Source organism: Cervus canadensis, chromosome 14 (assembly GCF_019320065.1).
Source record: "Cervus canadensis isolate Bull #8, Minnesota chromosome 14, ASM1932006v1, whole genome shotgun sequence".
In the NCBI taxonomy this organism is placed as follows: Eukaryota; Metazoa; Chordata; class Mammalia; order Artiodactyla; family Cervidae; genus Cervus; species Cervus canadensis.
This window is the reverse complement of record NC_057399.1, coordinates 33,011,671-33,032,519: the sequence shown is the minus strand read 5'-3', so window position 1 is coordinate 33,032,519 and position 20,849 is coordinate 33,011,671. Positions and strand designations below refer to the sequence as shown.

The 20,849-nt window shown below is 40.1% G+C and overlaps 1 protein-coding gene across 3 annotated transcripts in view; it reads right to left on the bottom strand.

Annotated features, from left to right (window-relative positions):
• Positions 1 to 20,509, bottom strand: part of RIC1 (RIC1 homolog, RAB6A GEF complex partner 1) — a 143,954-nt gene extending 123,445 nt beyond the window's left edge. For 2 of the 3 annotated variants that reach the window (XM_043487205.1, XM_043487204.1), the window contains exon 1: positions 20,146 to 20,504. In XM_043487205.1, the coding sequence (XP_043343140.1) occupies positions 20,146 to 20,289 (144 nt within the window). In that variant the 5' untranslated portion in view covers positions 20,290 to 20,504. Of the gene's footprint in view, positions 1 to 20,145 lie in introns of all 3 variants that reach the window. The other variant, XM_043487202.1, reaches the window with a different exon arrangement.
• Positions 20,510 to 20,849: the final 340 nt, after the last annotated feature.

Genomic DNA, 20,849 nt, shown 5'->3' with positions numbered 1-20,849 from the left:
AAGAAAAACACAGGACAAAAACTTCATGATTTTGGATCTGGCAGTCATTTCTTGCATATGACACCAAAAGCACAGGCAACAAAAGAAAAAACAGTTAAGCTGGACTTCATCAACATTAAAAGCTTTTGGACATCAAAGGACACTATCAACAGAGTACAATGGCAACCCACATAATGGAAGAAAATGTTTGCAAATCATATATATAAGGAATTGATATTCAGAATACAGTTGACCCTTGCAATGCAGGAACTGACCCTCTGTCAAAAACCTCAGTATAACTTAACAGTGGGCCTTTCATCACTGCAATTCCACATCTGAGAATTCAACCAACCATTGATAATGTAGTACTATAGTATTTTACTAATGAAAAACATTCACACGTTTGGGTCAGGCCAGACCCACGTTGTTCAAGGGCTAACTGTGAATACAGAATGCCAAGAACTCAACAACAAAAAGAAAGTCACCTGATTTTAAAATGGGCTAAGAATTTGGAGAGACAGTTCTCCAAAGAAGATACAGAAGCAACCAATAAATACATTAAAAGGTATTCAATCCAAGTGGCTCACTGGTAAACAATCCACCTTCCAATGAAGGAGCTGCAAGAGACTCAGGTTTGATCCCTTGGTCTGGAAGATCCCATGGAGGAGGAAATGGCAACCCTCTCCAGTAATCTTGCCAGGATAAACCTATGGACAAAGGAGCCTGGCGGGCTACAGTCCATAGGGTCACAGAGTCAGATATAACTGAGCATACACAATGACAAGTGATGTCATGTGCAACTCTTTGTGACCCCGTGGACTATAGCCCTCCAGGCTCCTCTGTCCATGGGATTTTCCAGGCAACAATACTGGAGTAGGATGCCATTTCCTACTTTAGAGGATCTTCCCAAACCAGGGATCAAACCCACATCTCCAGCGTCTCCTGCACTGCAGGCTGATTCTTTACCACTGAGTCACCAAGGAAGCCTGGGAGATACAAATCAAAACCACAATGAGATACCACTTTGCACTCATCAGGATAGCTATCATAAAAAAAAAAAAAAAAAAAAACAGGAAAAAGAAAGTTTTGGCAAAGATGTGGGAAAATCTAAACCCCTGTGTATTGCTGGTGGAAATGTAAAATGGTGCAGCCACTGTGAAACAACAGTATGACAAAACAAAACAAAACAAAACCCCAGCAATTTCTCAAAAAATTAAACAGAGAATTGCCATATGATCCAGCAATTCCACTTTGGATATATACAAGTGAATTAAAAGCAGGGACTGAAACAGATATTTGTGCACTAATGTTCACAGCAGTACTATTCACAAAAAGTGAAAGCAACCCCCAAAATGGATGCAATTCAAATGTTCATCAACATATGAATGGATCAACTATAATTTACACCTACAATAAAGTATTATTCAGCCTTAAAAAGGTAGCATATTTTGGGACATGCTATGTAACATGGAAGAACCTTGACTACATTCTAAGTGAATTAAGTCTATCACTAACAAACATTGCGTTTCTACAATAGGTAAATTCATAGGGAAACAAAGTAAAATGGTGGTTGCCAGGGGCTGGGAGGAGGGGGAAATGGGGAATCACTGCTTATCAGAAATGGAGTTTCAATATGAAAAAGTTCTAGAAATGGATGAAAGTAATGGTTGCACAAATGTGAATATATTTAGGGCCACAGAATTGCATATTTAAAAATTATTAAAATGGTAAATTTTATATTATGCATATTTTACCATTTTAAAAGCATTAAAGTAAAAAGTGGGATGAAACATTTTCTATACTTTACTGGAGTTAATTCAGAATCGACCTGAAATATACTGTAATAAGATTCATTTTTAATTGCTAGAGCAACCATTAGTAAAATAACTCAAAAAGTATGTTTAAGAAATCAAAGTGATTAAAGGCATAACAGATAAACAGAAAACATCTGACGTATAGAAAAGAAATAGCAAATTATCTAATGTAAACCCAACCACATCAACAATCATATGTAAAATAGACTAAACACTCCAATCAAAAGGCAGAAGCTGCAGCAGACTCAGGTTTGATCCCTTGGTCAGAAAGATCTCCCGAAGGAGGAAATGGCAATTTCCTCTCAATTTTATTGTAAACCTGAAAATGTTCAAAAGAAAAAAATTATGGAATACAACTAATACAGTGCTTAGAAAATGTAAGAGCTTAAAATGCCTACATTAAAAAAAGGAAATGCCTCAACTTAATAACCTAGGTTTTCAACCTAGCAAAAGTAAATCAAGCTAAACCCAAAGCAAGTTGAAGAAAATAATTTAAAAAAAAAAATCAATGCAGAAATCAATAAAATAGAAAACAGAAACTTAACAGACTAAGGTCAGTAAAAACAAAAGTTGGTTCTCTGTAAAGATCTAAAAAATTGATAAAATTTCAGCTAGACTGAACAGGGAAGTCCCTTGTGCTTCTGTATCAATTTTAGAATGGATTTTCATATTCCTGCAAAAAGCACTGGTGGGACTGCACTGAATCTATAGACTGCTTTTGGCAGTACAGTACAGACATTTCAACAACATTGTCTCCCAATCCATAAAAATGGGATGTCTTTCCATTTATTTGCATCTTTTTCTTTCAGCAATTTTTGTAATTCTTAGCATATGTCTTTAGCCTCTTTAATTTTCATTCTAAGTATTTATTCTTTATTAATATCAATTTTTTAAATTGAACGATAGTTAATTTACAAGCTGTGTATTAGCTTCAGGTATGTAGAAAAGTGACTCACTTATATCAAGTGTACACATACACACACTCTTTTTCAGAGTCTTTTCCATTATAGGTTATTACAAGACATTGAATACAGTTCCCTGTGCTAAAGAATAGCTTCTTGTTGCTTATCTATTTTATACACAGTAGTGTGTATATGTTAATCCTGAACTCCTAATCCATTTCCCCTCACACTCTGTATTTGATTCCTTTTGATGCTATTGTGGAATGGAACTATTTCCTTAATTTCATTTTTGGATGTTCACTGTTTTTGTATAAAAATGCAACTGAATTTTGCATCTTGATTTTATGTTCTGCAATTTTGCTGAATTCATTTATTACTTCAAACTACCAAAAAAAAAAAAAATTCTACCGAAGCAAACAAATTTTGGCAAGGCTGCAGAACAATATACAAAAATTAATTTCATATCTATTTGTCAATAATGATCTGAAAATGAAACTGATTACATTCACAATAGCATCATAGAAGATAAACACAACTTAGAAATAAGCTTAAAAAAAGTAACAGATCTGTACACTGCAAACTAAAAAAATACTGCCAACAGAAACTTTTCAAAATCTAAATAAATGAAGACACACTCATGTTTATGTCTGATTTACTGTCACTTCCTGAAAAATCCAAACAAGGTTTTTCTTTTCTTTCTTTTGTAGAAACTGACAAAGACTCTAAAATCTATATAGAGTTGCAAAATATCTAGAATAGGCAAACTAATTTTGAAAACCAAAACTAGGACTTTCACCAACTTGCTATAAAAGCTCCAGTGTGATGATGCTTGTACAATGATAGACATACTGATCAACAGAACATATAGAAATAAACCTTTACATTTATGGTCAATAGATTTCTGACAAATATGCCAATACAATTCAATAGTGAAAGGAGTTTTTCTAACAAATAATGCTAAAGCAATTGGATCTATATGTAAAAAAAGAAACTGATCTTAGATCTCTACCTGAACCACACATAATAATCAACTCAAAACATTTGATAGACCTATGTGTAAGAGTTCAGATGACAGCACTTATAAAAGAAAATACAGAACATGTCTGTGATCTTGTACTGGCAAAAGGTTTCTCAGATAGGACACAAAAAGCATGACTCATAAAAGAAATGATAATCCAGACTTCACCAAAACCAAATCTTTTCTCTTCAGAAGGTCCTATTAAGAAACTGAAAAGAGACAAAGTGGGCTTTATACCAGGAATGCAAGGATTCTTTAATATTTGCAAACCAATCAATTTAATGCACCACATTAACAAATTGAAAGATAAAAACCATGATTATCTCAATAGATGGAGAGAAAGCCTTTGACAAAATTCAACATCCATTTATAAAAACTCTCCAGAAAGCAGGAATAGAAGGAACATACCTCAACATAATAAAAGCTATATATGACAAACCCACAGCAAACATTATCCTCAATGGTGAAAAATTGAAAGCATTTCCCCTACAGTCAGGAACAAGACAAGGGTGCCCACTCTCGCCACTACTATTCAACATAGTGTTGGAAGTTTTGGCCACAGCAATCAGAGCAGAAAAAGAAATAAAAGGAATCCAGATAGGAAAAGAAGAAGTGAAACTCTCACTGCCTGCAGATGACATGATCCTCTACATAGAAAACCCTAAAGACTCTACCAGAAAATTACTAGAGCTAATCAATGAATATAGTAAAGTTGCAGGACATAAAATCAACACAGAGAAGTCCCTTGCATTCCTATACGCTAACAATGAGAAAACAAAGAAATTAAGGAAACAATACAATTCACCATTGCAACAAAAAGAATACAATACTTAGTGTATCTACCTAAAGAAACAAAAGACCTACATATAGAAACCTATAAAACACTGATGAAAGAAATCAAAGAGGACACAAACAGATGGAGAAATATACCATGTTCATGGATTGGAAGAATCAATATTGTCAAAATGGCTATTCTACCCAAAGCAATCTATAGATTCAATGCAGTCCCTATCAAGCTACCAACGGTATTTTTCACAGAACTAGAACAAATAATTTCACAATTTGTATGGAAATACAAAAAACCTCGACTAGCCAAAGTAATCTTGAGAAAGAAGAATGGAACTGGAGGAATCAACCTGCCTGACTTCAGGCTCTACTGCAAAGCTACAGTCAACAAGACAGTATGGTACTGGCACAAAGACAGAAATATAGATCAATGGAACAAAATAGAAAGCCCAGAGATAAATCCATGCACTTATGGACACCTTATCTTTGACAAAGGAGGCAAGGATATACAATGGAAAAAAGACAACCTCTTTAACAAGTGGTGCTGGGAAAATTGGTCAACCACTTGTAAAAGAATGAAACTAGAACACCTTCCAACACCATACACAAAAATAAACTCAAAACGGATTAAAGATCTAAATGTAAGACCAGAAACTATAAAACTCCTAGAGGAGAACATAAGCAAAACACTCTCCGACATAAATCACAGCAAGATCCTCTATGACCCACCTCCCAGAATACTGGAAATAAAAGCAAAAATAAACAAATGGGACCTAATGAAACTTAAAAGCTTCTGCACAACAAAGGAAACTATAAGCAAGGTGAAAAGGCAGCCTTCAGAATGGGAGAAAATAATGGCAAACAAAGCAACAAAGGATTAATCTCAAAAATATACAAGCAACTCCTGCAGCTCAATTCCAGAAAAATAAATGACACAATCAAAAAATGGGCCAAAGAACTAAACAGACATTTCTCCAAAGAAGACATACAGATGGCTAACAAACACATGAAAAGATGCTCAACATCACTCATTATCACAGAAATGCAAATCAAAACCACAATGAGGTACCATTACACGCCAGTCAGGATGGCTGCTAGCCAAAAGTCTACAAGCAATAAATGTTGGAGAGGGCGTGGAGAAAAGGGAACCCTCTTACACTGTTGGTGGGAATGCAAACTAGTACAACCACTATGGAGAACAGTATGGAGATTCCTTAAAAAACTGGAAATAGAACTGCCATACGACCCAGCAATCCCACTACTGGGCATACACACAGAGGCAACTAGAACCAAAAGAGATACGTGTACGCCAATGTTCATCACAGCACTGTTTACAATTGCCAGGACATGCAAGCACTAGATGCCCATCAGCAGACGAATGGATAAGAAAGCTGTGGTACATATACACAAAGGAATATTACTCAGCCATTAAAAAGAATTCATTTGAATCAGTTCAAATGAGATGAATGAAACTGGAGCCCATTGTACAGAGTGAAGTAAGCCAGAAAGATAAACACCAATACAGTATACTAATATATATATATGGAATTTAGAAAGATGGTAACGATAACCCTATATGCAAAACAGAAAAAGAGACACAGATGTACAGAACAGACTTTTGGACTCTGAGGGAGAAGGAGAGGGTGGGATGATCTGAGAGAATAGCATTGAAACATGTATATTATCAAGTGTGAAACAGACTGCCAGTCCAGGTTGGATGCATGAGACAAGTGCTCAGGCCTGGTGCACTGGGATGACCTAGAGGGATGAGATGGGGAAGGAGGTGGGAGGGGGGTTCAGGATGGGGAACACATGTAAATCCATGGCTGATTCGTGTCAATGTATGGCAAAAACCACTACAATATTGTAAAGTGATTCAGTTTAGTTCAGTCACTCAGTCGTGTCCGACTCCTTGCAACCCCATGAATCGCAGCAGCCAGGCCTCCCTGTCCATCACCAACTCCTGGAGTTTACTCAAACTCATGTCCATCGAGTCGGTGATGCCATCCAGCCATCTCATCCTCTGTCGTCCCCTTCTCCTCCTGCCCCCAGTCCTTCCCAGCATCAGGGTCTTTTCCAATGAGTCAACTCTTCGTATGAGGTGGCCAAAGTATTGGAGTTTCAGCCTCAGTATCAGTCCTTCCAATGAACACCCAGGACTGATCTCCTTTAGGATGGACTGGTTGGATCTCCTTGCAGTCCAAGGGACTCTCAAGAGTCTTCTCCAACACCACAGTTCAAAAGCATCAATTCTTCTGCGCTCAGCTTTATTCACAGTCCAACTCTCACATCCATATGTGACCACTGGAAAAACCATAGCCTTGACTAGACGGACCTTTGTTGGCAAAGGAATGTCTCTGCTTTTTAATATGTTATCTAGGTTGGTCATAACTTTCCTTCCAAGGAGTAAGCGTCTTTTAATTTCATGGCTGCAATCACCATCTGCAGTGATTTTGGAGCCCAAAAAAATAAAGTCTGACACTGCTTCCACTGTTTCCCCATCTATTTCCCATGAAGTGATGGGACCAGATGCCATGATATTCATTTTCTGAATGTTGAGCTTTAAGCCAACTTTTTCACTCTCCTCTTTCACTTTCATCAAGAGGCTTTTTACTTTCTGCCACAAGGGTGGTGTCATCTGCATATCTTCTGCCATAAGGGTGGTGTCATCTGCATATCTGAAGTTATTGATATTTCTCCCAGCAATCTTGATTCCAGCTTGTGCTTCCTCCAGCCCAGCGTTTCTCATGATGTACTCTGCGTATAAGTTAAATAAGCAGGGTGACAACATACAACCTTGACATACTCCTTTTCATATTTGGAACCAGTCTGTTGTTCCATGTCCAGTTCTAACTGTTGCTTCCTGACCTGCATACAGGTTTCTCAAGAGGCAGGTCAGGTGGTGTGGTATGCCCATCTCTTTCAGAATTTTCCACAGTTTATTGTGATCCACACAGTCGAAGGCTTTGGCATAGTCAATAAAGCAGAAATAGATGTTTTTCTGGAACTCTCTTGCTTTTTCGATGATCCGGTGGATGTTGGCAATTTGATCTCTGGTTCCTCTGCCATTTCTAAAACCAGCTTGAAGTTCTCAGTTCACGTACGCTGAAACCTGGCTAGGAGAATTTTGAGCATTACTTTACTAGCATCTGAAATGAATGCAATTGTGTGGTAATTTGAGCATTTTTTGGCATTGCCTTTCTTAGGGATTGGGATGAAAACTGACCTTTTCCAGTCCTGTGGCCACTGCTGAGTTTTCCAAATTTGCTGACATATTGAGTGCAGCACTTTCACAGCATCATCTTTCAGGATTTGAAATAGCTCAACTGGAATTCCATCACCTCCACTAGCTTTGTTCATAGTGATGCTTTCTAAGGCCCGCTTGACTTTACATTCCAGGATGTCTGGCTCTACATGAGTGATCACACCTTCGTGATTATCTGGGTCGTGAAGATCTTTGTTGTACAGTTCTTCTGTGTATTCTTGCCACCGCTTCTTAATGTCTTCTGCTTCTGTTAGGTCCATACCATTTCCATCGTTTTCGAGCCCATCTTTGCATGAAATGTTCCCTTGGTTATCTCTAATTTTCTTGAAGAAATCTCTAGTCTTTCCCATTCTGTTGTTTTCCTCTATTTCTTTGCACTGATCGCTGAGGAAGGCTTTGTTATCTCTCCTTGCTATTCTTTGGAACTCTGCATTCAAATGGGACTATCTCTCCTTTTCTCCTTTGCTTTTTGCTTCTCTTCTTTTCACAGCTATTTGTAAGACTTCCTCAGACAACCATTTTGCCTTTTTGCATTTCTTTTCCATGGGGAAGGTCTTGATCCCTGTCTCCTGTACAATGTCACGAACCTCTGTCCATAGTTCATCAGGCACTCTTTCTATCAGATCTAGTCCCTTAAATCTATGTCTCACTTCCACTGTATAATCCTAAGGGATCTGATTTAGGTCATACCTGAATGGTCTAGTGGTTTTCCCTACTTTCTTCAATTTAAGTCTGAATTTGGCAATAAGGAGTTCATGATCTGAGCCACAGTCAGCTCCCGGTCTTGTTGTTGCTGACTGTATAGAGCTTCCCCATCTTTGGCTGCAAAGAATATAATCAATCTGATTTCGGTGTTGACCATCTGATGATGTCCATGTGTACAGTCTTCTCTTATGTTGTTGGAAGAGGGTGTTTGCTATGACCAGTGCATTCTCTTGGCAAAACTCTATTAGCCTTTGCCCTGCTTCATTCTGTACCCCAAGGCCAAATTTGCCTGTTACTCCAGGTATTTCTTGACTTCCTACTTTTGTATTCCAGTCCCCTATAATGTAAAGGACATCTTTTTTGGGTGTTAGTTCTAAAAGTTCTCGTAGGTCTTCATAGAACCATTCAACTTCAGCTTCTTCAGCGTTACTGGTTGGGGCATAGGCTTGGATTACTGTGATATTGAATGGTTTGCTTTGGAAACGAACAGATATCATTCTGTCGTTTTTGAGATACGAAATATACCAGATACTCATCCTAAAAGACTGATTTTTCCGGGACTTCAAATGCCATTACTTGTACTCTTTTGCTGTGGCTGCTACTACTTGTTTACCATGTATATGCTATCCAAACAGCTGCCAGCCACTACTAAAACTTAAGTTGTATCACATCACACTAAAACCCTTCAAATGGCTCCCCATCTTGCTTGTTAAAAGCCAAGTCCTCACAATGGCCTATAACCTATCATCAGTGCATGTCCCTTCGCCCCCCCCCCAACCTTGTCTCTGACGTATTTCTTAATATCCTCTTTACTCATCTTACTCCAGCCACACTGACTTTCGACTCTTCTACTACACTGGTGTCACAGCATGCAGTTCCTTCCTCAGGACCTCTGGACTTGGCATCACCCTTACCTGAAAAAAATCCAATCCAAGATGGCAGAGTAAGGACATGTGCTCATCTTCTTCAAGAACTCCAAAATTAAAACTCACTGCAAACAACCGTTGACAGGAGAATCTGGATCCCACCAAAAAAAGATACCCCATGTCCAAGGGTAAAGGCAAAGACCCAGCAAGACAGTAGGAGGGGCGAAATTGAGTTTAGAATAAAAACGCATAACCCGCCAGAGACGCTCAGAGGGCTCAAACAAAACCTTGTGCACACCAGAAGATGCCACAGAGACTGAGCCAGACCTGCCTTTGAGTGTCTGAGTGTCTCCTGCAGAGGCATGAGTCAGCAGTGGCCTGCCGCAGGTACAGGGGCTCAGGGTGCAGCAGACCTGGGCATGGCATAAACCCTCTTGGAGAAGGTCGCCATTAACCCCACCATACAGCCGCCAGAACTTACACAGGACTGAAGAAAAAGACTCATGGAGGGCACAAACAAAACCTTGTGCACACTAGGACACAGGAGAAAGGAGCAGTGACGCCACAAGAGACTGACCCAGATGTGCCCGTGGGTGTCCAGGAGTCTCCGGCAGAGGTGTGGGTTGATGATGGCCTGTTGCAGGGTCGGGGCAGTGTGCTGCCATTATCTTTATTTCTTTCACCATAGTTTGGCCTAAGGTCAAACATCAGGGTGGGAACACAGCCCCAAAACAGAAAATTCGATTAAAGATTTACAGAGCATGACCCCGCCCATCAGAACAAGACCCAGTTTCCCCCACAGTCAGTCTCTCCCATCAGGAAGCTTCCATAAGCCTCTTATCCATCAGAGGGCAGACAGAAGGAAAACCACAATTACAGAAAACTAACCAAACTGATCACACAGCCTTGTCTAACTCAATGAAACTCTGATCCATGTCATGTAGGGCCACCCAAGATGGACAGGTCACAGTGGAAAGTTCTGAAAAAACATGGTCCACTGGCAAAGGGAATGGCAAACCTCTTCAGTATTCTTGCCCTGAGAATCCCATGAACAGTATGAAAAGGCAAAAAGATAAGACACTGAAAGATGAATTCCCCAAGTCAGTAGGTGCCCAATATGCTACTGGAGATCAGTGGAGAAATAACTCCAGAAAGAATGAAGAAAACAGAGCCAAAGCAAAAACAACACCCAGTTGCGGATGTGACTGCTGATGAAAGTAAAGTCCGATGCTTGAAAGTACAATATTGCAAAGGAACCTAGAATGTTAGGTCCAATCAAGGTAAACTGGAAGTGGTCAAACAGGAGATGGCAAGAGTGAATATCAACATTTTAGGAATCAGTGAACTAAAATGGAACTGGAATGTGTGAATTTAACTCAGATGACCATTGTATCTACTACTGTGGACAAAAATCCCTTAGAAGAAAAGGAGCAGCCCTCGTAGTCAACAGAAGAGTCTGAAATGCATTTCCTGGGGGCAACCTCAAAAACGACAGAATAATCTCTGTTTGTTTCAAGGCAAACCATTCAGTATCACAGTAAGCCAAGTCTATGCCCCAACCAGTAATGCTGAAGAAGCTGAACAGTTCTATAAAGTGAAAGTCAAAGTCATTCAGTCATGTCTGACTCTCTGAGACCCCATCGACTGTCCATGGAATTCTCCAGACCAGAATACCGGAGTGGGTAGCCTTTCCCTTCTCCAAGGGATCTTCTCAACCCAGGGATGGAACCAGGTCTCCCGCATTGCAGGAGGATTCTTTACCAGCTGAGCCACAAGGGAAGCCCAAGAATACTGGAGTGGGAAGCCTATCCCTTCTCCAGAGGATCTTCTGTACCAGGAATCGAACCAGGGTCTCCCACATTGCAGGTGGATTCTTTACCAACTCAGCTATCAGGGAACAGTTTTATGAAAACCTACAAGACCTTCTAGAACTAACACCCCCCAAAAAATGTCCTTTTCATTATAGGGAAATGGAATGCATAAGTAGGAAGTCAAGAGATACCTGGAGTATCAGGCAAATTTGGCCCTGGAGAACAAAATGAAGCAGGGCAAAGGCTGAGAGAGTTTTGCCAAGAGAACGCACTGGTCATAGCAAACACCCTCTTTCAACAACACAAGAGAAGACTCTACACGTGGACATCACCAGATGGTCAATACCGAAATCAGACTGATTATATTCTTTGCAGCCAAAGATAGAGAAGTTCTATATAGTCAGCAAAACAAGATGAGGAGCTGACTGGCTCTGATCATGAACTCCTTATTGCCAAATTCAGACTTAAGTTGAAGAAAGTAGGGAAAACCATTAGACCATTCAGGTATGACCTAAATCAAATCCCTTACAATTATACGGTGGAAGTGACAATATAGGTTCAAGGGATTAGATCTGATAGACAGAGTCCCTGAAGAACAATGACAGACATACTGATCAACAGAACAGAAAATACAGAAATAAACCCTTACATTTATGGTCAATAGATTTCTGACAAATATGCCAATGCAATTCAATAGTGAAAGGAGTTTTTCTAACAAATAATGCTAAAGCAATCGGATCTATATGTAAAAAAAGAACCTGATCTTAGATCTTTACCTGAAACCATACATAATAATCAACTCAAAACATTTGACATATGTATAAGAGTTCAGATGATAACATTTATAAAAGAAAATACAGAACATGTCTGTGATCTTGTACTGGCAAAAGGTTTCTTAGATAGGACACAAGAAGCAAGATTCATAAAAGAAATGATAATCCAGACTTCACCAAAACCAAACCTTTTCTCTTCAGAAGGCCCTATTAAGAAACTGAGAAGACAAATCACAGACTGTGATAAAATACATGCAAGCCATATCTGATGAAGAATTTGCACCTAGAATATATAAAGAGCTCTTACAACTGAATGAGACAAATGCTCCAATGATGAAAGTGAAAGAGGACAGTGAAAAGTTACGCTTAAAACTCAACATTCAAAAAACAAAGATCATCGCATCCAGTCCCATCACTTCATGGGAAATAGATGGGGAAACAATGGAAACAGTGAGACACTTTTTTGTTTTCCAAAATCACTGCAGATGGTGACTACAGCCATGAAATTAAAAAGACACTTGCTCCTTGGAAGAAAAGCTATGGCCAACCTAGACAACATATTAAAAAGCAAGATATTATGTTGCCAACAAAGGTCCATCTAGTAAAAGCTATGGTTTTTCCAGTAGTCATATATGGATGTGAGAGCTGGACTACAAAGAAAGCTGACCACTGAAGAATTGATGTTTTTGAACTGTGTTGTTGGAGAAAGCTCTTGAGAGTCCCTTGGACTGCAAGTAGATCAAACCAGTCAATCCTAAAGGAAATCAGTTGTGAAGATTCATCCGAAGTACTGATGCGGAAGCTCCAATACTTAGGCCACCTGATGCCAAGAGCTGACTCGTTGGAAAAGACCCTGACGTTGGGAAAGATTGAAGGCAGGAGGAGAAGGGGACGACAGAGGATGGGATGGTTGGATGGCATCACCGACTAGATGGACATGAGTTTGAGCAGGCTCCTGAAGTTGGTGAAGGACAGGGAAGCCAATGTATTGCAGTCCATGGGGTTGCAAAGTGTTGGACACGACTGAGCAACTGAACTGAACTTACCTGAAATGGTTCTTCTCTTAGATACCTACGCGGCTTGGTCACTTAGTTCTTTAAGGTCTCTGCTGAAATGCAACCTCCCAAAGAAGGCCTTCTCCAACCACCTTTGGCTAAAATAACAATGCCACACGAACATTCTCTGACACCCTTCCTCTGCTCTTCTCCATGGCACTCATTATATTGACATATGGATGTGTTTGTTGCCTGTCTCCCCTCACCAAAGCAGAAGCTTCATGCAGGCAGGGAATGTTTCTGTAGACTGTTGACATCCTGGCACCAGTGTCTGGCAGATTTGACATTCTGGCACCAGTGTCTGGCAGAGTTAAGTACTTAAACGTTCATTTTACTGTGTTTGCATCAGAAGTTTTCAAACTTTCCTTGTAGTGCCTGTATAGTGGGAAGTTAAACAGGGACTCAAGGCTTCTAGAAATGTATTGCCAGCTTTCATGGATTGGTACTAGAGACTCCCAACAAGTAGCTCCACTTTAGGTCTACATTCCATTCCACTAGGATCTGAAGTAAGAGGAGGGGAAATCCAGTCGCTAAAATCTCTTCCACTACACTGAGGGAACTGACCAGCAGCACTGAACTCCTTCCTTTCCATCTCACCTCAAGGTCCTCTTTTCTCACAGAAAAGTCAGGGGTCCCTGTAATACTGTGCCATAACTTGCACAGAAGGTTATGGGGTTGTAGTTAACCCAGGCTTACTACATTTCAGTCTTAGAACCAGCCCACACCAAATCTCTTCAGAGTGCATGTGATAACCAGAAAAGAAAGCCTTCTCAATCACAGACTTGAATGTTATAGAAGCTTTTATTTCAGTGATTAAAAGAAGCAGTAAATGGAAACTATAGTGATTGACATTAAGCATGCACCTCTACTGGTACTGATGTTAGTTTCTAACCGGCCCAAATCTTAATTTTTTTCATTTGGGAACATCATTATTTTGGACCCTGATATACAGGGTAAGTTAACATCTTCCTTGTGGCAGTTTAGTATGAAAATTATGTTCACTGGCTAGATACCTTTAACTAAAGGCCGCTAGACTTTCACGCAACTTGTACTAGTTTGAGACCATACCTTAGATAAATAAGTGAATCACAGTATAAAGGAGGGAGATAATCTAGAAAGCTGAAATGTAGTGTATGAATAGTCCATACATTTTTTCCAGCACTGATAGTCAAACACTAGATAAGGAGGCAAACACTACATAAGGAGGACTATAGTGAAGAACCAAATTACTCTTCCCCCACTGCTGCCCTTTCTGAGACACACATAGATGTATATTGATCTCCTCAGAAATCTGAAATGAATCCACACAAATAACAGATTACCTATCCCCGGTGGCTCAGTCAGTAAAGAATCCGCCTGGAATGTGGAAGACCTGGGTTCGATCCCTGGGTTGTAGAGAGCCCTGGGAGAAGCCAATGGCAACTCACTCCAGTATTCTTGCCTGGAGAATCCCCATAGATACAGAAGCCTGGCGGGCTGCAGTCCATGGGGTTGCAAAGAGTCAGACATGACTGAAAAACTAAAAGCACACACATGTGGTCCCACTAACAAATTATAGATCACATCAATATAAATATACATTGGGAATAAGGAGTTCAACTGGCTATACATAATACTGCACAGTAATTTAAGTTCTGGCAAACTGCAGATTACCTAATAACTAAAGAAAGACCCTTTATAAGGTAGCACTTCCACCACCACCCCTGCCCAGCTTTAATGAGATACAATTCACATAAAACACTGTTTAAGATATACAACATGTTGATCTGATGCCCTTATACACTGCAAAAAGATTACCACCAGTCTTAGCTAACACATGCATCATGTTACATAATTATCATTTTCTTTTTGTAGAGAAAACACTGAAAATCTACTCTCATCTAAGCAACTTTCAAGCATATAATACAGTATTATCAACTATAATCACCATGCTGTACATGAACTTATTCAGTTTACAGCTTGAAGTTTATGCTCTCATATCAAAGTCTCCCCTTTTCCACCACTCCCCAGATCCTCATACTCACCATTCTAGTACGTTTCTATCCATTTCACTTTTTTAGATGGCATATATGTAAGTGATATATACATAATTTGTCTTTGACTTATTTCACTTAGCATAATGCCCTCTAGGTCCTTCCATATATGCTGCAAGTAGTTTAAGATGTCCTTTCTCATGGCTAAACAATATTCCATTACGCATATATACATCTTCTTTATCCATTCATCCATTGACAGATACTTAGGTTATTTCCACATCTTGGCTATTATGAGTAATGTACTACTTTTCTAATATAATTTGGGCTGGGTGTAATAAAAAAGCACTTAATTCACCTTAACTTTTATAACCCTAATACAATTTTTTCTGATTTTAAGTTGTAATTTAATATCATCACATTTTTAAAGTTACATGTCAACATTTAAAAATCTTCAAATCATTAAAACTTGAAAAAAGTATGTGTTATGCATAGGACAGTTATCTTAAATTCATTATTTTTAAAATGCTTATTAAACATCTTTGTGCAAAACAATACAAAGTAAGATTACTTGTAAATTAACGTAATATTATAAATCAATTAAAAATAAATAAGATCACTTCTGCCCTCCAGAAACTTATAAACCAGTTGGAGAAATAAACCAAGTGTGAAAAACTACACTACAAACAGTACTGTTCATCAATAACAATGGTCTCAATGAAAAACAGTGTTCATCGAAAACAATTACAGTAAATAAAGAATGACTTGAAACAGGATTTCAACAGAAGCTAAGGTTTGGGTAATATTCTGATAGGCAGAGACAGGGCAAGAGAGCATTTCAAGAGAGGAAAGTCTCTGATATTAAACTAAGGAGAGTTTGAACCTTATCCTTTAACCAACAGTAAACCCTAAATGACTTCCAAGCAGTGGGTTTATAAGGAAGGCTCTTTGGAGGCATTAACAGAATAGGGTTGAAAGCGAGAGAAATGAGAGAGCTGGAAAAAATACAGGTACAAATTGTTGGGCTAACCAAAAAGTTTGTTTGAGTTTTTCCATGACATCTTAACCATACACCTGATTGAATATCTATCTCATTGTTTTCCATTATTAGTACAGCAAAAAGAGGATAAGTTTTCACTCACGGTTGCTCAAAGACAATTTATTATATTTCATAAGTCCAGTAATTCTAACTATTTCAGCTTTTTATTAGCAGTGATAACTCACAAAATTTTCATTAACAGACTAGCATCTTTGAACAGAATGGTTTTCTCTCACATACAATATGTCCCCTTAATCCTTTTCATACACTGCCTATTAATACTATCTTTTTCACAGAAAGTGTTCATATATTTAAAATAATCAATGACCTGAAAATTAAGATAAGATTAATTTAGAATTACAGCATTCTAAAGTATCATTTTGTGGTTCACAGAGACTTTTATATTCACAGTTAAGTAGTATATTAAAAGAATAATTCTAGGCTCTCTGATACAGTACAAAACACAATTTATCTCATACAACCCCCATGTCAATCATAAATCATAATGTGCTTTAAACAGCAGCTTCATCTTCAAAGCTGAAATCAGTCCTTTTACAATACCCTTGGCAGAAATACATCATCAACTGCTCCATCAAGTAACTCGCACCTCTAGCGCCCCAATCTAACAGACATACCAAACCTTTTTGGAGTCCCCTTTTTTGGTTCCAAAATATATGAAAATGATATCTGTTGTAAATTCAAGTAGTTTAAAACTCCTAAGTAAAATCACTAAGTAGAGAAAGCAAATTTACACCAACACGTTACAATGAAAATGAGTCACACCCTCAGACTAAAAATGAAATCAAAAGCAAAATGACTATCAACAGAAACTCTTAGTTATCGACACATCTAAAAAGCACTCTACTACACTTCTCAAATTTGAAGTCAGGAAAGAAAATTTTGAAAAGATATGACGATAACACTTGGATCCCAAACAGCTACGTAGGGTATACAACAGTCACTATAAGAGGTACATAAAAGCTCACTAGAAGACCCACAAAATGCACACATTATTCTTAGAGATTTTATTTTACTGTTTTCATAGCCTCATCTCTAATCAACATTTTCCAGGCAGCTATTCTTTTAGACATTAAAAAAAATAAATAAATAAACAGCTAGAGTATTAAATGCACGTTCCTCCCACAAGGCTAGTTTTCTCTTTTTAAAAATGCATTCCTCCTAAGTGAATTTAACTTACTAAAAGAGCCCTAACAAAATTTTAAGAAAGCAAATTGTGTTACATCCTCACATCTTTTTGAGCATGTTTCTCCATGTCTCTAAATGCCCTCAAGCTGCTTTTAAGACCTCAAATTCCATAAAACCCTTCTTCAGATCTTCAAAATTCGCTTTATTCTGTAAAATTACTTGCATATACAATGTCTCCAAAATCAAAGCTTTCATGTTCTCATGCAAACATTTTAAACCGATTCACTCTAAATTACATAGGAATGACTGACAGCTACTCAATTTAGCTAGAGGTCTTTTCACTTTTAAAAGAAGTTTGTTAACGTAACTTACACAGGTTTAACTTACATAGTTTAAGTTTAGAAATTTAAAAAATCAAAATAAACACTGGAGTCTCGCACCTGTTTCCCCATTCACCCAGTTACAGACTTTAAAATCATCTCGTCCAATACTTGATTTCTAAAGTGACGGTGATGTCAGAGTTCAAAGTTAACCATAAGTGAAGTTACAGTACCATGGAGCTTCCTCTAAGGTATTCCTGAATTTCCTTTCACATACTTCTGAACCCATACACTCTGTACAACCTAAATTTTTGCACAATCTTAATGATAGTGACCCCAGCATTTCTATAGAAGGTAGTTATCTGTGTGCATCATCAGAATTTGAAGGAAAGGGGTATGACAAGTTTTACGTTCCAGGATTGCCGTAGATTTGTTTAGTATCTCAGTCCAAAAGAAAAACAAAACAGACAAAAACCCTGATATTCTCAATATCCACAACATCCCTAATAAAGTCAAGGAACATTTTTGTTTCTTTTACAGATAAATAAGGTAGCCTACAGGCTTCTGGTCTATTCTTCCTTCATATTAAATTTATGCTGCATACTGCACTTAGTCGCTGTTGTGTCTGACTGTGACCCCATGGACTGCAGCCTGCCAGGTTTTTCTGTCCATGGGGATTCTCCAGGCAAGAATATTAAGAGTGGGTTGCCATGCCCTCCTCCAGGGGATCTTCCCAACCCAGGGATCACACCCACATCTCCTGCATTGCAGGTGGATTCTTTACCGACTGAGCCACCAGGGAAGCCCAAGAATACAAATGTGAGTAGCCGATCTCTTCTCCAGGGGACCTTCCGAACCCAGGAATCAAACCGGGGCCTCCAGCACTGCCAGACAATTCTTTACCAACTGAGCTATGAGGGAAGCCCATATTAAGTTTAGTTATGCCTAAAATTAAGTTGTGTTAGTCGCTCAGTCCTGACTCTCTGTGACTCAATGGACTATAGTCTGCCAGGTTCTGCTGTCCATGGAATCCTCCAGGCAGGAATACTGGAGTGGGTACTGGAGATTCCCTCCTCCAGGGGATCTTCCTGACCCAGGGATCGAATCTGAGTCTCCCGCATTGCAAGCAGATTCTTCATCATCTGAGCCACCAGGTGTTGGGTGATAAAATTAAGTTAGGCCTTTTTTTGGAGTTAAGGAAAGTTATATTTCAGGCTTTACCGTTTGTTACTTTAGAGTGAAATTATGAACTAAATTCAGAAGGCAATTTAAAATTCACCTTCTAATTATTTTTTTCTTTATATGCCTTAAAAATAATATATACAAACAAAAAAAGAAATTACTCAAGTGGCATACATGATGTAAATGAATCAGTATCTCATTTAAGAACCACATGATATGCAGTACATAAAAACATGCAATCAAGCACCAGACAGAAGTGTCACATTGTTGTTTTGTGACAACGAAACAACACAAAGCCCTGTTTTGTTCTGAGATGTATTTAAAAATTAAATCAGCCGAAACTTAATGGCAAACACTATAATTTAAAACCTAACTATTACAGTCATAGAAAAGATACCAGAAATACCTAAATCTCATCATTACTTTTACCAGGGCTGTGTGTGAGGATAGTCAAGGGCCTTACAGGCATTCAAATAGTCACACAGATGTGACAGTTTTAACTAACTTGATTAAACCCAGTATTTCACATGTATCTAACAAAGCTAAGGTCGAAACCTATTTCCACCTGGTAAAAATCAGCTTTCAACGGATAACAACTTCACTCTGACATAGATTAGCACCGCCTTCTCTTGGGAGGGTGGGGGGAAATTTCTATCCTCTATTCTGTTGCTTATAAACAGACCTGTAGCAGCGTTCAAGGAAAATAAGGAAATCCAACACTTATTTTTTAAGTTATTCTTTCAACCACTCACTAATTAGATACAAGAAATAAAAAAGCACGATTCACAGAAAGCAAAAACATAACACCGGTTCAAGCGCTTCCCAAATCTTATTACTTCCAGGTGCGAATACCAGGAGGCGAGCGGACAGATTGAGTCCCACTTCCGCTCCTACTAACCCCCCTATAATTCTCTACAGAAGAGTCCAAGAGCTGCAGAGAAAATAACTGACCTAAAAGTGGAGAGAAGTTGGGGTAAGGCGAGGAATTGGGTTACCAGATATTCAGTAAAAAAAAAAAAAAACCTCTGGCAGTAGTTGCTAGAAATGTTATCACCGCATGTCAAGTCTGGCACTGACTGGGTAAAGCCCAACAGGCTTTCCCCAACTTCAAAACAATGGCCTTTAAAGCAAGGTAGGACTAGGAACACAACAGCGGCCAGATTCCTAGTTGTGGAAAGTTTAAACAAATTTGTTCCTCGGCGAATGGGGGAAGAGAGAGGAAGGAAAGTCTGGACTCGGCCGAAGGAGCGCGTGGGGTCCGCACTGTGCGCGGCCGCCGGCCCAACGCAGGGAGGTGCAGGGATTTGGGGCAGCAGCGACGGCATCCACTCCGGAGCCCTGGCCAGAGGACGTGTCCAGATCCGGGGGTTCGCGCAGCCAAGGAGGTGGAACAAGGACGGCGAAGACGACTGGGTCTGGTGCGAAAGGGCAGGGGTCCCAGACTCTGGGTGGAAGTTGGGGGCGGGATTGTGCCGGGAAGCCGGGAGGACGCGGCGAGAGGCTCTACTTACCCGACTGTACCAGATGCTGAGGCGAGCTGGGGCCAGTACGGCGAAGAAAGTCCTCTGGGGGTCGGACTGAATGTGGAAAGGCGCCTCGGCCGGGCTCCCCAAAGGGCAGAGCAGCCTCTTGGGCCAGCCGCTCAGGAAATACATGGTCCGCGCGGAGCCTCAGACGCCGCGGCGCCAGGCGGCCCCCGGCCCCGTCCGTCACACTCAGCGGCCCAGGGTCGGACGCCCGTCTCCCACACCGCCACCGGCCGAGTCGGCGGCGGCGCCGGTGGCAGCTCCGGGCATCTGCCCTCTGGCCGGGCCGGGCCAGGCCGACACTACGCTAAGCGACGAAGGCAACCCAGCGCAGACGGGGCCCAGTGTCGGGGTAGGAGGGGGAGGGAGAGTCTGGATGGAGAGGGGGCGGGAGGAGCTGGAAGTCCCGCCCCGGCCCTGGCCCCGCCCCTTCCTCGGGCCGCACTGGCGTCACCACGCCGCGCCGCGTGTGTCTTGCCTGTGAGGGGCTGCTGCGCGCGTGCGTACCGGAGATATCTTCGCTCCCCTCTGCTGTCTGAAACTCCGCCTTGGGCTTCAGCTCAACACGCATGCGCTTTCCCCTGCTCTGGCTGCTCTGCGCCTCCCAGTTGCTATGTAGGGTGTATAGTCCGGGCTGGCAGGCAGGACTAGTGCCTGAGACTCGGCGACAAGTGGGCCGAGCTGGCAAG